The sequence below is a fragment of the Phoxinus phoxinus genome (assembly GCF_949152265.1).
Source record: "Phoxinus phoxinus genome assembly, chromosome: 1".
Taxonomy (NCBI): domain Eukaryota; kingdom Metazoa; phylum Chordata; class Actinopteri; order Cypriniformes; family Leuciscidae; genus Phoxinus; species Phoxinus phoxinus.
The window spans coordinates 19712751-19729574 of NC_136876.1; the positions used below are offsets into that span (position 1 = coordinate 19712751).

General features: G+C 40.4%; 1 protein-coding gene across 1 annotated transcript; it reads right to left on the reverse strand.

The window, feature by feature from the left end:
* Positions 1 to 8252: 8252 nt before the first annotated feature.
* LOC306995058 (nuclear body protein SP140-like protein) lies at positions 8253 to 16501 on the reverse strand. Its single transcript, XM_079606280.1, has 13 exons — positions 16230 to 16501; positions 16023 to 16109; positions 13711 to 13844; positions 13412 to 13465; positions 13243 to 13276; positions 12959 to 13120; positions 12673 to 12806; positions 12522 to 12590; positions 12289 to 12404; positions 12104 to 12203; positions 10238 to 10297; positions 10003 to 10146; positions 8253 to 9803 (listed from the first exon to the last, which is right to left on the reverse strand). The coding sequence occupies exons 1-13, from the start codon at positions 16324 to 16326 to the stop codon at positions 9723 to 9725; spliced, it is 1272 nt and encodes a 423-aa protein (XP_079462406.1). The 5' UTR covers positions 16327 to 16501; the 3' UTR covers positions 8253 to 9722.
* Positions 16502 to 16824: the final 323 nt, after the last annotated feature.

A 16824-nucleotide genomic window follows, 5' to 3' on the forward strand; every position in this document is an offset into this window, starting at 1 on the left:
TGTTACCCCTTTATTCCAAAACTTTACATTGTTCCCCTATATACTTACACGTACACTGTAATTACCGAAAGTTACACTGTAATTTAGTTTTAATTACGCAGTATTTTCCTGGTTGTTACCCCTTTATTCCCAAGACTTTACATATTGTTCCCCTATACTTACACATAAGTACTTTATAGGTACACTGTAATTACCGAAAGTTACACTGTAATTTCATTGTAATTACGCAGTACTTTCCGGGCTGTAATCTAAAGCGTTACCAATTGTTTCTCTACAAGTTAATTTGTCCCGTTTATTATTATTTTGTTCTTCATAAATTCATTCATAGAGTTGTTTGTTCACACATTGCGTAAGAACTACTCCAACACTAACACATGGATTATGAGGATTCATTTTATTGCTTTGTGGTTTACAGAGCAGAAAGTGATTTGTTACATGGCACAATAAATAAAAGGATGGGTCTTCTATGACAGAAAGGCAGCTTTTCCACCTTTTGACCACAAGATGTCGTTAGTGTGCAACGTGTTGAAAAGCTTTGAGTATTGAACCATTTATGATACAGTCGAGGGGGAAAGCCCCAGTGCTTCACTGGGCTTCATTTCACCATCACTATTCATAAGGTTTTAGTAACGGGTCATTGTTCTATCAATGTAACTGTCTTGTTTTGGGTGTTTCTTGTTCCTGGGTTCTGGTCTGTCATGTGATCCCCCATTTTAGTCATATGATCCTGCCCTGTGTTCCCTTGTCTGTTGTTTGATGTTGTCATTGGTTGATTGTTTCACAGGTGTCCCTTGTCTCGTCGTTAGTCTTGTATGTATTTAAGCCTTCATGTTCGCCCTGTGTCCTTGTCGAGTATTGTTTGTTCTATGCTCTAGATAGGCATCTTGTTTTCCTAGTCTTTGTTTGTGTTCCGTTTATAGTTTCCATGCCTCGTCATGTTTTTGTTTTATGTAGAATTTTGTGTTGCAAATAAATTGCATTTGGGTTCCAACCTCAACTTGCCTCTAGTGGACTTAATCGTCACAGTAGCAGAGAATCATGGGACTCCACATGTCCCATCCTCGCGCATTTTAATACCTTAATCTAATTAACTATAATAATAGTTCATTTTCTTAACTATAAGAAAATTAAAGATATTCAATATTTTCTTTATTGGTTTTATTTTCTCTTTAGTTATTTAATCCCTTTAGAACCTCACTGAACCCTTAACACTCAGCTTCCTGCAAGTGTGTGTGTGTTTGTGTGAGAATGACCATGTCTTCCATCATCTCGCTTTCTGATTGGATATTGTTTCGTTGCACGTGATAATCTCCAAAGCGTGCGCGTTTGTTCTCGGGGTTACCCCCACACATCCGAAGTTCTTCCGAGCAGGTTCGGACACTCTTAACACACTTCACAGTCCACACCCAGGGAAAATCTGATCAAATAATCTGTAGAACCATCAAGATAATCGGGACATAGGATTGTCAGAAGGGGGGAAATTGGCCCAAAATCAGCCCGATACGGTTTATTGAAAGACAGTTGACAAGACGAGAGATGGTGGGGGAGGAGGTGATTGTAGTATGACCCTCGGGATGCCCCGTACCTGGGGCCGTAGAAATGTATCTGCGGGTTGTCATGGAAACCGTTTAGTAAATATGCCAGCAGGCTAAAGACATGCAGTTGTATGTGTTCATTTTATAATACAAATTACAACATGGTGTCAGAAGTGTTTAATGTTAAAACCAACTCAGCCTTCGGCATGAAAGTATAGTCGACAATATAAGGAACTTTTCAGGGAAATCACCGCTATTTGGAAGTAAATCAACGCGCCAGCTCAAGTAAGATGTCCAGAGAAGAGAGAGAACGTGCGGGACCACCCTCTGCAGCTTACGCCGTTGGAGATGCATTTCGCATTAGCCCTCCAGAGAAGTTTGACTGCAAAGACATCCAAAATTGGCCCAAATGGATTAGACATTTCGAAAGGTACAGAGTAGCGTCGGGTTTGGATAAAAAGGATGAGGCATTCCAGGTGAACACATTGATATATTCCATGGGAGATGAAGCAAAGGATATCTTACATGCGTCGGCGATACAAGAAATGGACAAAGTAATCTACGAGAAAGTAAAAGACTGTTTCGATAAACATTTCATTGGAGAACACAACGTCATTTTCTTGAGGGCCAGGTTTAACATGCGAAAACAAGAGCCGGGGGAAACGGCCAAGTGCTTTGTTACTGTAGTTCACAAATTGGCGGAATATTGCAAGTTCGGGACTCTCAAAGATGAACTGATACGTGATCGCATAGTAGTGGGCATAAGAGACATCAGACTTTCCAAAAAGCTACAGTTAGATTCAAATCTGACTCTGTCTAAAGCTACGAACTTAGTAAGACAAAGTGAAACTGTAAAACAGCAGCAAGTGGTGCTGCACGGCGCGGGAAATCACGCACACAGCGGGCCCAGTGATGAAGTGCATGCGCTTTCGCCTGCTCGAAGGAAAGAGTGGAATTCCGAACGAAGAGTAAAACATAATGCTACTGGAACATCAGGGATGTGTCATAAATGTGGGAGAGTGCCATTTCATAGTTGTAAAGATTGCCTGGCCAAGGAGGCTGAATGCAGGAAATGTCACAGATGAGGACACTTTGCTGCTGTCTGCAAATCCAAGCAGCCTGTGCATGAGATGGCAGATGAGGAGGAGCAACTCTACCAGGACAGCCTTTTCCTGGGTGAGGTGAAGGCAGACTGTGCTGGTACTCAGACATCAAAATTAATGGGGAAGTTGTTTCTTTTAAATTAGACACAGGAGCAGCAGTGACCACGATACCCACAAAATTATATAAGTGTAGTAGAGATGGTCCTCTACTTCACACCTCAAATAGACTGTATGGCCAAAATGACAAGATACTGCCTGTGGTAGGACAGATACAGAGTCTAGAGACTAGAAAGTAAAGATAAAAAGGCCACTCAGTCTGTATTTGTCATTGATAACCTAGCCAGGCCACTGCTGGGCTTACCAGCACTTACAGAACTGCACCTCATTGAGCGATTGGATGCAGTTGAAGAACAGGGAGAGAAAGCAGATTCAGGGGAGGTCTTCAAAAAGAGGTCTCCAAAGGTGTTCAGTGGATTAGGGAGACTTGAAGGTGATTACCAAATCCGCCTGAATGAGGACGCCATGCCTTATGATCTGGGGAAGGGGGGAGGATACAGAGGGCCCACCCAAGGAGAGAGGTGAAAGCCCCAGAGTGGCTTAAAGACTTTGTAACATAGTATTCAGCACCTAGAATTAAGCATAATAGACACTGCTATGTTTATGTAGCCTGGGAAAACCCAGACCACTCTCAGTTGTAACTGAGTAAGGGTCTGGCAAAGCTCCATAGACAATTCATTTCCACAGGGGCGTCACCAACGGACGTCGGAAAGATCTAAAACCAATCAGAGCGATGAATGACATGACGTATGCAGAGCGACGGAGAAACATCTCGAGACTCTCAGCAATTCTCTGTTTGTGTTAACGAAAATTACAATTTTAAATCGCTTGAAACAGACGCGATAGCTGATTCGAACGAGTGATGTTGTGATGTTCCACGGCGGCATCCATCTTTGTAATGTACAAAATCTGCGTCACCGTCTCTGCTCTGTCGTCATCGTGTAAAGCCCGCCCCAACGTTTCTGATTGGTGCCGCGATTTCGACGGACTGGAAATGGGTTTCAATGGGCTCTTTGCCAGACCCACTTGCAGAGCAAATCTAAATTTGCCGGAAGTGGTCTGGGTTTTCCCAGGCTAATGTTTATGTTTAATCTGTCAGATATCTTTGGTTCAGGGGCCGGTTTCACAAAGCTATTTTAGACCGGTCTAAAGTGTTAGACAAGTCTAAAATTGGCTCATAGACTAGTCTAATGCAAGTTAGACTTTTTCACAAAAATAAAGACTGACTTAATTTAGACCAAAAAAATTAGACACCTTACCCCCAGGCTAACTTCGGTCTAAGACTATGTTACCTTGGCAACCAGCAGTAACAATCAGTTACAACATCACAAACAGCCAAAAGAAAAGGGAAAATGGCTCATAATTTGTGGTTTGCAGACAACGTGGAGAGCACTGAGAAGGGAAAGGGTTTTTAGGGACCGCAGTAACCTACTGGAAATATATAATAATGAGGACTTCATCGTCGGTTTCGTTTTTGTACCTTTTCTGTACGTCTTTAACGCTCAACGGTCGGATTAACGCTGTTAACTGTCATAGCAATCTTTTTCCAAACATTTCTTCTTGTTACTACATTCTCCGCTAAATTTCCCAAGTAAAATGTCCTTGTAACTGTTATACTCCTCCAACAAACACATATTTTCTGCTGGGATAAACTGCACTGAGCAGCTGAATGCGCTTACTCGATCCGCCATGTTTTTTTTTTTTTTTTTGAAAAGTGTCTTAGTTTACCCAGAATGCATTGCAGTGTAGTCCTACTTAAGATAGTCAAAGTCTTAAGTGCTTTGAGAAACGGTCTGATTTAGATGTCTATCTGAAGTCTGACTATCTACTATATCTAAGCCATAGTCAAAGTCTATCTTTGTGAAACCGGCCCCAGGTTTAATATTTCCAACAGCTTAGATGACCTACAGTTAAGGCAGTTCTGCCAGTGTGAACATTTATTTAAAGGGCACCTATTATGACATTTAAAATGTTCCTAATGTTGTTGTGGGAGTCCCCAACAACAGTTTTACATGCATGCAATGACAAAAAACACTTTTGTTTTCGTATAATATGCATTTATTTTTACCTGATTTGCTCACCGACTCCCAAATGATTCGTTCAACGACTCGTTTTTCAAACCCCTCCTTTGCGCGACGCTAATCTGCGGTGATTGGTCAGATGACCCAGCAGTGTTTACAGAGATAATACTTATTTTTAACACGGAGTACAATGATGCTTTTATCAATTAAATTGTATTATAATAATGATTATAGTCCACTGCTTTATAGTTTGTAGTAAAAAACGAAAAATAAGATAAATAATTTAATGTTATGTTAGCGAGCATAGCCCAGAGTTCATATTGTAAAAGCACAATCAGTCTTTGTTTGCGTTAGCCCGATGCATAAACATAACGTTTTTACAAAAAAAAAAAAAATGCAGTTACGTTACTACGAGGTATTACTCTATTCTTTAGACAACTCCGAAAACAACGACAAACACTTCACATATCTCAATACAATTGTCATTGAAGACCTAGAAGCTAAACGGTGCTTACACAACAAACAAAATAATTATTAAGCATGCTACATAAAATATAAAAGCAAAAATTATTAATAACACTTACAGGTTGTGATACGGAGGAGGAAGCTGATGCAAATACACTTGGAAATGAACCTTCCTTCAATATCAGCCAGCTCGCGAATCCAAGTTTGATTGCATTTAAAAAGCAATCGTCTTCAAAATGACACGAACAAAGCACAAGGCTCGGACTATACTTCTGTGGTATAGTTATATGAATTGTAGCCACTTAGTCTTCAAATGCTCCTCCTTGGGCAGATGAAAAAAGTTTGCTTTTGAGCCGCACTTCAGAACACAGCGTCTCGTCGCCCTGATGTTTCCCTGCTGGCCTTGGAGCGCAATAAGTGGGCGTATCGTATTCAAATAACTTGACAAGTTGACGTCATCTAGTCAGAGAAAAAGCTTCGGTCTTCTAACGATTCATAAAAATGATTCAGAGTCGACTCTCACTTTTGAAAGACAATAACTTTATATACGGTGCACTTTCATATTTCAAACTTTGCAGGATGTTTTTGTTCACTTAGATCTATGTTACACACTACATGAAAGGTAAATTTCAAAATTCCATAATAGGTGCCCTTTAAGGTTTTATCACTACTTTGGGAGAAGGGGAGATTTAGTATGACCCTCGGGATGCCCCGTACCTGGGGCCGTAGAAATGTATCTGCGGGTTGTCATAGAAACAGTTCAGTAAATATGCCAGGAGGCTAAAGACATGCCGTTGTCTGTGTTAATTTATAGTACAAATTACGACAGTGATAACAGTCCAAACAGTAGGCAGGGAACAAAGCACAATGACAGGCAAGCTGAGAGGGTGACAGTTGAGACCAGCCCAAGGTGAACACACTGGTGTTCTGAGGTAGATGTGCAGCACGAGGCCAATTGGTGCAGCAAGAGCCAGATAGGATAATACAGCACACATAGATGGACTCAAAGGGCACGATCAGTCACTGCACCGGTCTCGCTGCTTGGTAGAGAGAGGAAGCAGCCAGCTTGCAGGGCTGGAACAACAACAAACACAAGACAAGGCACTATCCACAACTGGAACCATGAGCAAAGGTAGCACCATTGATCTACATAATAAAGGCTAGATGTCTCATCCGTGCTGCTGGCCAATGGAGGTCGACGTCCGCACCTGGTGGCCATCTTGTCACGGGAGGCTCGCTCACTAGTAACATTGTGTTTTAATGGTGTATGTACTTTTTAAATAACCATAACTTGCTCAATTTTCTACCGATTTTCAAACGGGTTGGTTTGTTATAAACATCAGAGATGTAGTTATGACACTGCATACTTATGAATAATTATAGTATTATATATTTCAACATGTTCAAGCATCCAGAATTATAGACACGTTAATAACGTTTTGTAAGAAACCAAACCGTTTGTAAATCCGTCAAAATTTCAGTGTGAGTATTTGTGTTCATGCAGATCTCTCACCTTACATCAGGTATACCACAGATCCCACCAGAAAGCTTGACTGTGAAAACATGGCCACCGGGTGATGACATTAGAGACTCTGCCGTAAGACATCTAGCCTTTATTATGTATATCTATGGGTAGCACCACACACTCAATGACAACGAACTGACAAAACATGAGGGCAAGAGAACACATATAAAGGGAGCAGAGAACATGAGGAACAGGTGACAACACTCAAACAAACGATGACTCAACTAGACAAGAGGGCGTGGTACAGAGAAAAACGGAGGTACGAACAGAGGAGCACATGGCAAACACAAACAAAGACAAAGCCATACGTTCAAGCACAACACAAACATAGAGACATGAAACAAAGACAACACAGACAAAGCTGCCAGGGCAGAACACTGACAAAAAAGTATTATTATTGTCTCAGTCCCACTTATCTCTACTGTTTTGCAGAAACCAAAATATCATATTACTCATATCTCAATCCCCTAGTTCACACAGACAGAATTATAGCTGCTTGCTCCTTCAACCCTTATCATATCAAAGTAAGTTCTCTAGACATCTAATGTCATGCATCCATTTACTGGATGAAATAGTAAAAACTTTTTTTCTCCTGGCAACTTTTTTTGTTGTTGTTACTATCTGCCTCCTTTAACCAGTACAATATTGTAGCCGTATAATCCACACACACACACACACACACACACACACACACACACACACACACACACACACACACACACACACACACACACACACACACACACACACACACACACACACACACACACACACACACACACACACACACACACACACACACACACACACACACACACACACACACGTCCTTCTGTTATTCATGTCCCTCTACAACAGAGTCTTTAACTACTGTCAGCCTAGTGGCACTTAAAGTTCCTTCTCTAGGAAAATCATGGTATTTAATTAACCTTTCAAAAAAGATTTTCCCATATGCTTTTTTTTCATCAGACCAAATATTAATCTTTTTTGTGCATTTTACTCTGAGATTTCCCCATTAAGGTCACTTTTCTGTGGTTTTTCCCTTGGAGCGCCTCTAAGACGTCTCTAGAGAGGATCAATTACCACCTCAATTGAAAAAGGTGAGCACTCACAACTTGCTGACAAATTTGATCAACCAGACACTCTGGCTTTCCCCCATACAGTACCGGATTAACTGAACCCACCAGAGTAGTATCCCAGTACTAATCTGGACTAGTAATCTGTAGTCACCACAGTGTTCCTTTGACCAACATGAGTAAATCCCCCTCAGGTACCTTTTAACAATTTAGACTCTTTATCTTACCAGTCTCAGCTTACGCCACTTCAGTTCTTTTTGTGATTCCAGTGGTGTCTCTCCTGGACCCTGGCGGTCGGCCCCTCTCTCTCAAAATTGCGAGGTAGTGCGAGAACTACTCAGTCCAGGTGGCCAAACACCGTCCGCTCTCGGGTCCAAGAGGCACATCCAAGGAATGCCGACAACGCCAAATTGTGGTGGCAAACAATTTTCTATTACTGAATAAAAGACAAACATGTACCAATTGTCTTTAAAGATTATTTATTCCCTTGCAAGGAAAGGTCAGCAATCATACAGTCATACAAGTCACAGTTCTCATGCAATATGGGGAGGAAGAAATATCTTTCTGAAGATGAAAAGCATGAAATGGTGCAATGTTATGCAAAAGGCGTGAAAACAACAAATATTGTGTTAAAACTGAACGGAGATCATCAAATTTTCATACAGCACGAGATAACTCGTCAGATAAAGGCTTATTAAGGAAAGTTTCTGTCAAAAATATGAATAAAAGACACTATTGAACAGTAAACAGGTATTTGAAGCTGCTGGTGTCTCATGGAGTCTCAAAAACCTCTCCATGAAGGCTGGCATTTGTGCATAGGCTAGTGTTGCCTAACAACTAACATCTCCCATCACAGGTGTAGACTAATCCACGTTTTGAGAGTTGGGTCACTCTCCCACTTTTTACTGTAGATAAATCTTACTGTATATTTATGCCACTTTGGCATAGTGATCTTGAATAAAGCTACAAGTTATCGCGCTACAAAACCTTCAGTCATGAATGATCACGTCTGCCTGCTGGTCGCTGATTGGGTAAAAGTGCGTGGTCGTCGGCGACGTCAACAACACCAACGCCAGCTCTGCGTAGGCCTCTGTGTGTCATGATGATTAGCAGCCATATCACCCTGTAGCCCAAGACTGGTTGCCCACTGAAGCTAAGCGGGGCTGAGCCAGGTTAGTACCTGGATGGGAGACCTCCTGAGAAAACCAGGTTGCTGCTGGTAGAGGTGTTAGTGTGGCCAGCAGGGGGCGCTCACCCTGTGGTCTGTGCGGGTCCTAACGCCCCAGTATAGGTGACGGGGACACTATAGCCTACTGCCAAAAGAGCACCGTCCTTCGGACGACACGTTAAACCGAGGTCCTGACTCTCTGTGGTCACAAAAAATCCCAGGATGTCTTTCGAAAGAGTAGGGGTGTAACCCCGGCATCCTGGCCAAATTTGCCCAGTGGCCTCTGTCCATCATGGCCTCCTAATCATCCTCCTATATATACTAATTGGCTTCATCACTGTCTCCTCTCCACCAGTAAGCTGGTGTGTGGTGGGCGTTCTGGCACAATATGGCTGCCGTCGCATCATCCAGGTGGATGCTGCACATTGGTGGTGGTTGAGGAGATTCCCCCCCTTCTATGTGAAGCGCTTTGAGTGCCGAGAAAAGCGCTATATAAATGTAATGAATTATTATTATTATTATTATGATGACTGCTTTTATTGAGTATGAGTTTTGTTTATTAACCAATTAGACTAAAATTAACTATAAACTACAGTATAAAATTAAACTATAAAAGACTATAAAAGCCGGCCAAACCAATTTTTCCCGCACAATCAAAGTCAAAACCAGCCAATCTGGCAACACTGCCATATGGTTGCATTTTAGCCACCTCAAACCAAATATAACAAAGATAAACGTTTACAGTGGGTGTAGAAACAAATTGAACATGATGTTATAAGAGCTTAAATACTGTTTTAAACTCCTTCTTGAATACTTCCTTCAGCCTAGAGTTCATTCTACTCGAGTCATTATCCTACAGAGAAGAGAGAGAGAGAGAGAGAGAGAGAGAGAGAGAGAGAGAGAGAGAGAGAGAGAGAGAGAGAGAGAGAGAGAGAGAGAGAGAGAGAGAGAGCAGAATCAGAATTTAGGATATATAAGACAACATTGCAAAAAAAAAAGTTAAGACTCTTTCAACATTGGAAAAGGTTGCATAAACTTGAAATCAAACTCACTGCGCTGGATGTGCAAAAGTTGTTAAAAATGTGTTTAATATCAGAGACAAATTCTTGCACTGTTTTATAATCGTTATTCTCCAGCTCCAGCTTCACTCTGCCCAGCATCATGGGGCCACAGATGTTCTTGCTGTATCCTGGAACCTGAACACCAGAAGTGCAGACGTCACATGACATATCAGAGATGTAAATAATGACAAAGAGACAGAATGAAGAAGCTAAAGAAGAGATTTACATTAGTGCAGGGGTCAGTCATGCAGTCATGTAGCAGTTGTAACAGCAAACACTGGCAGTGCTGAAACAATAAAACAGATTAAGTGTTAAAACAGTGTAGTGTGTGTGCGTCATGCCGTCATCTGTCACTATATCATGATCGGATATAGTGCTATCGGATATAGTGCTCCATTCAGCTATGGAAGTATGTGTAATGATGTTATGCTTTACTTTTTCTGCTTCTAAAACTGCAAAATTATGGTTTGCTCACCTGATAAAAAATATTGAATTATTGTACTTTTTCTTGATTTTCTCATTTCTCTCACCAAACACAGCGCTGTTTTCAGACATGTGTCAGTTAATGCAATTAAGGCAATTTGCGATCGGATCTCTAAACGATCACACAGGAGTAAACCTGGATGAAGGTGTAAATGCCATCTGGCTAAAAAATATCCTACTCACCCCTCCAAAAAAAGTGAAAAATCCCATTTTCAGGATGCTGTATTTTAAAGGTAATTTTGTAAAAATACAAAAAAACTTTACAGATCTTTACTGGAGAGGTTTTAAACAATAAACCATAAACAATTATTGCACATGCACCTGTGGAACAATCCTTAATACACTAATGCCTGGTTTTACAGACCAGGCTTTAATCTAGTCCCAGACTAAAATGCATGTTGAGCTGTTTTAACTGAAAGCAACTTATATCAGTGCCATTTTTTTTGTCTCAAGATTCACACCACGTTTATAAATGCTACTTAAATGCCCCAATTGAACTAAGGCCTAATCCTTGATTGATCTAAGCTCTGTCTGTGAAACCAGGCCTAACAGTTTACAGGAGGTAGTCAATTTAGGTCACAGTTACAATTTTACAATTACTTAAAGGTACACTACAGTATGTAACTTTTTTTTGTTCAAAATTGACTAAATGTAAACAATGAGTCAATAGGCCTACGTCATAACAGTAAATCTGGTTAAACAGGGTTTATATTTTAGACCTGTTCGGTATAGTTTTTGCGGGAAATTGTGTACATACGTCATTCGTCATATCTGTAAATAGAGAAGTTGCTCCAGCTACTTTGGTGTGTGTATGGTGTGGAACGGCATAACGGGTCAGTCACAACAAACGAGAAAGGTTGACATGGAGCAGCTAAATGTTGAAACTTCGGGAATCACACATTTAAAAAAATAAAAAGCGTAGAACAGAGGAGGTGACAGAGCGTGTAATGAAATGAGAATCAACATTGGCTTGACTTTTCGGAGATGGCGAGAACTGAGGGATTGGAAATGTTGTAAAAGTGATGCAGAGATTGTGTTTTTATTACTCAACAGGTGAGTAAGTTATTTTATTGAACAGATAAACTGCCAGCTCTCAAACAGAGTTCATTGTAGAGCATGATCTATTGTGAAGGGTCCGTAAGTACAGTGTCTATTAATGGGTAAAGCTTGAGATCCTTTCAAACTGGTTATATCTCTCATTAGTAGTGAATATTTTATGAGCACTAGGATAATCTCTCTCTCTCTTTATATATATATATATATATATATATATATATATATATATATATATATATATATATATATATATATGAGAAAGAACCATATTCATCTGCACAACCAAAACCATGTTCTTCCACAAAATGGATGCAGTTTTGTTTTTTAACCGCTAGAGGCCAAAAGTTACGTAGTGTACCTTTAAGGACACTAAAGAGACCTTTCTACGAACTGTGTGAACATGCCATATTCCTGTTGCTGGAGGCATGAGGACTGCAGATGTGAACAGAGCAATAAACTGCAATGTCCGTAATGTAAGATGCCTAAGACAGTGCTAGTAATGTAAGATGCCTAACACAGTGCTACAGGGAGACAGGAAGGACAAATTTTTTACCACTGTGTACTGAGAGACTGGACTGCTCAACACGTCCTGTTGGGTCTTTCGACTGGAATCCTCCATATTCTTTATCACACAGAATGTGCAGCTCCACTGGCTTCAGTGCAGACAAAACACACAATATTACACACGTCAACTGTTTATCTTGTCTAGACCAGGTAAAGGTTTTCTCTCTCTCTCACCCAGGTAAGTCTTCATCTACAGCTGGTAGGTGACAGTGTGAATGAAAAGCTCGTGGACATTTGTCACAACACACCAGATTTCCCTCAGAGTCACACACGAAGCACACGTCATCATTCTGCCGGGACAAGAGTTCATAAAGAAATAAAACAATGAATTCTGAAAAGTTTAGCGGTTAATGCTGATATTCTGGCATGGCAATTGTGAGATAATGATGATGAGGATGATGTCTTACTAGGTATTGATCTGGTTCTTCACAAATCTCACAATCACAGTTTATCATATGCAGTTCCAAAACTCTTTTCTGGAAAGAATGTGAGAACACAGTGTTTTATAAGTGTTTTAAATGTGAATTTTTCTGACACACACAATGACACATTTTTCACCATTATAAGTTGTCCTAGAGGAATCCCATGGGCCACAATGTCTTTCCTCCATGTTCCATCAGGTTTGTTTAATATGGTGAAATCCCCCGGGCTCAGCCAGAAGTCTTTTGTCCTTATGCATCTCCCACAATGCCCTGAGATAAAGACAAAACATTCATTGTCAATATGCAAGAGAAAACCTGATAACTTTTCTTAAGAAACACTTCAGATTTTCTAGCTAGAAATGTAAAACACTGACATATCAATATTCATAGTAATTATTATGAAAGCTTTCCCACTCACACACCTGTGGCAAAGCGACATTTGTGTAGGATGCCAGAGCCAGAACCGCAGGTAACAGGTAGGGTAGGACGTCCAAACACGCTCATGTCAATATCATCATCATCATCATCATCATCATCATCTTCTTCTTCTTCATCTTCATCATCATCGATCTTCTCATCTGATTCTACAACAAATAAACAAACATTTAGGAAACAGAATATTTTCTTAAATATCGTCCTGAATAACTGTTGTCAGATTTTATTTAAAGAAATATTTATTTTCTATTAAATAAGAAAAAATTCTCACCCTGTTGTTCCAAACCCACAGGGCTTTTTTTCTTCTGCAGAACATAAAAGGAGAAATGTTGATGAGCATCTTGGTCACTCTTAACTCACAGTGAGTCACATTTGAAAGCTTCAGTCTAGAAAGGTTAACTCCTCCATCAAATCTGAAAACCATCCAATAGCAGCCAAACCTGTGCATCCTGAACCTTTCTTTTCACAAAGCTTTTAGATGAAAGAAAGCCATCCTATGAATAGAAAATAGCACAAAGTTATAATATGTCAAAAACATGTTAAAAAATGTCATCATCTGTGTTATGTTGTCTTCCCTGTGTCCATTTTTTTATCAGGGAACTGTTATTTAACTGAAATTTCTCAAATGAATTCCAACTCACTAACCACCAAGGCCATGATTTAAAAAAAAAGGTAATTAAGTTTTCTCAAGTGCATTAGTTGAAACTGTTAGTATTGATTAGAAACCGATCTTATGCACCTCTATGAGTTTCTGGAGTGGAATCTCATTGCTAAGGATGCTGGTTTTCCACTTTTTGTTCCTTTCCTTTCCTCCAAACCTCTCGAACTCAGTGGGCTTGAACCACTGGCCTTCGCTGAAGATGCACTCCTGTTCTAAGGACAGAAATAGTTCATTCAACCACTATTGGAATGACTTGTTTCAGAGATTTTGGATGTTAGACAATCCAGAATTACAATCTCGAGACATTCAACAATTTAGGCCGTGTGTCCACCAAAGCGTTTATTCACGCAGCTGGCGTGTTTTTTCAATTGTTTTCAATGGGAACGCCACATTTTTAGAACACCAGGAGCGTAACGAGGCGCTGAGCGAGTATTTAACGCTCAAGCACTGAGCGCTCTGCGTTTTTTACCGGTCACCGAGAGTTGAAGAATGTTCAACTTTGGGTAAAACCACAGACTGTAAAAAAATATGGACGTAGTGTCCGTGACGTCACCCGTAGTTTTCTGAAGAGCATTTTTGAAGCCTAAAGTGGGCGGAGTCGGCCATCGCCATCTTGGCCTCGCATCACCGCTCGTCACTCCCGGATAACAGAATATGGCAAAGAGGCGGAGCTGAGGAGCCTGGCTATGTGAAACCACGCCCACCTAGCGCGACGTTATGGAGTTAGCAGGCTTGGGAGCTAATGCTATATGCTACTCACAGTACCAAGTCTGTGACTGCACAGGGCCTCACACTAAAGTGACAGTTGATGATTAAAATCAGAATGCCAATTAAAAGGTCCTGTTTTTGCCCTTCGAAATATTATAATAGTTAAAAGACATAGCTACAAGTGAGACTGTGTATCGTGATTCTGTACAGCTATTCTGCTAGTTGAAAATGTATTATGCAGTAACTTTACAATATTACTCTGAGAGTGTGTGTGACCGTGATTATGTGCATACATGTCAGTCACTCTTTTATTACAGTCTCTGGTCCGTCAGTCCGGCATCGCTTGTCAAGTTCGTAGAGAGCTTTATTATTCAGTCCATTTTAAATTATGATTTTGGCCGCATCTCAAATGGGTCAAAACATATTACCTATGAAGTTCAATTAAATGCGCTAGAAATCCGCGCTCATTCAAGGATGTGCATTTATTTGCACATTTCATCAGCAGGATTTCATCTGACGGTACATAAACATGTTATAATCTGTTCCAGAGCAACGGTACCACAGAACAAGTGTAACGTTAGCCTTTATATCTATAGACGTTTTTAAATCTGAAAACTCCAAAAAGCAACGAAATTGTCAGACATCCATTAGTGCATGTTTGTTCACAGAGGAAAACAACTGGAATACAGCGCTGGTTGTTCTCTCGAACGATACTCGACGACAACGACGGAATCCAAAGGCATGGGCGAGGTAATGTGTGTATTAAATTATATGAAATAATTCCGAAAAAAGCACAAACACGGCAGAGATGGCAAGTTCAGCAGCTGGAATTTGCTGAGGTGAAGTGACGGCTAACCGGCTAGCATTGATATCATCGGGAATCCACCTGTCACTCAAAAGTGGACACACCCTTAATTTTGCAGAACTTTAAATATTAATCAACTAAACGGGTGAGTTATAAAAAAATTCACCCCCCCTCACAGTTGTTATGAACTGCAAAATTAGCTGTATAGATCAAAGCCACATAGAGAACCAGGCTGTAAACATGTTTTTTTCTGCTGTAAAGTTGGGCATTTTAACATGGGGGAGATACAGATTTGACTCCCTTCTGCAGCCAGCCTCAAGCGGCCAGTCGATGAATTGCCGTTTAATTCACTTGTTGGTTTCAAGAGAGAGACAGGGAGGTCAAAGAGTATAGAAGTATCAAGAGGCGAAACTCTGTTGTGTTATGGGTGACAGTCTGTAGATGGCGCTGCGGAGGCACGTCCTCCATTATGGACTGAAAGCTGCTGAAATCGTTAGCGCCAGTCTATGATCTTATGGCACCACTTCCACTTTTTTTGTTCTTGCCATTGAAACTGTGTGCACTTTCACAAGATGTTGAAAAAACAAGTTGTTAATATTTTTGTGATATTCTATGTGAAAGTTCTATACTCTTTGGCTTGGGTAAAACGCAACGCTCATCAATGGCACTTTTTAGCCAACCGTCCAATCACAGTGGAGGAGGATATTCTGTATCATAGCAACAAAGCGTCTCAACTGAAAAAAAAACTGCTGCCAAAACGCTCTCAAGCGCACACAGCTCGGCGTTTTCAGCTGGCTAAAAACGCTTTGGTGGACACACTGCCTTAGCTCCTCATAAACATTACTGCTTTCTTTGACAGAAACGTTTATGCACCTACTGTTATTATATTTCTTCAAATGCAAGAAGCCCTCTTTATGACCACATGTAACAGGAAGTTGAGAATTTGTTTGTCCTGTAGACGATTCTGAAACAAGTACATTCAAATCAGTTAGCGTAATGTGCGCGCCTCTTCATTTTTTAAAGAACATGCATGATTATTTATACTTGTCATTTTATTAGTAAAAATGCTTAGTTTTAGACTCACTGGGGCAGTTTTGTCTCTTGGCTTTTTTCTTCTTCTCTGATGTGCAGAGGGAGGACGATCCCCTCAGCTGTCTCTTCTTACAGTTTTGTTTCTCCATCTTCCTCTTTTTATCTCTTGATGTCCTTTATTTGTAACGCTGTTCTCACTCCGCCAGTCATATACGGGAATACTCTCAAAGAGAGATTTCATGAAGGGGGCTGTTGTATCATCTGCATTATTTGAACAGCAGGAAGTGGACGGGTTCCTCCGCGTGGAGTTGTCTGTGATGCAGTGCTTCCCTCTCACATTCACAGACACGAAACTGAAAGCTGCTTTTAGGTCCGCCTTCCTTGAAGATACACTTCTGCACTAAAGGCGGTTTATTCAACCATTACTGGAGTGACTTCTGGATGCTCTGCTCTAGAATTATGATCTCTTGCAACTGAGTGAAAAATAAAACTAATAAAAACAACAGATGAGAAAGGGTGCCATTTTTTTTTTGCTCGTCCACATAATGCAAATATTTTTCAGAACCTTTTAATGGAAATGTTTTTTTCAAATCAGTATTGTAATACTTAAAAAAATATTTTGCAATATTTTTTTAAAATAACCATTT

Excerpts from the sequence above, each read along its gene's own strand:
- LOC306995058 (XM_079606280.1), bottom strand. The coding sequence starts at position 16,326 with ATGGAGAAACAAAACTGTAAGAAGAGACAGCTGAGGGGATCGTCCTCC. Across the intron at positions 13,845-16,022 it reads TTTGAAGAAATATAATAACA|AACAGGAGTGCATCTTCAGC; the intron begins GTAGGTGCATAA and ends TTCTGTCCTTAG. Across the intron at positions 13,277-13,411 it reads GAAAGGTTCAGGATGCACAG|AAGAAAAAAAGCCCTGTGGG; the intron begins GTTTGGCTGCTA and ends TATGTTCTGCAG.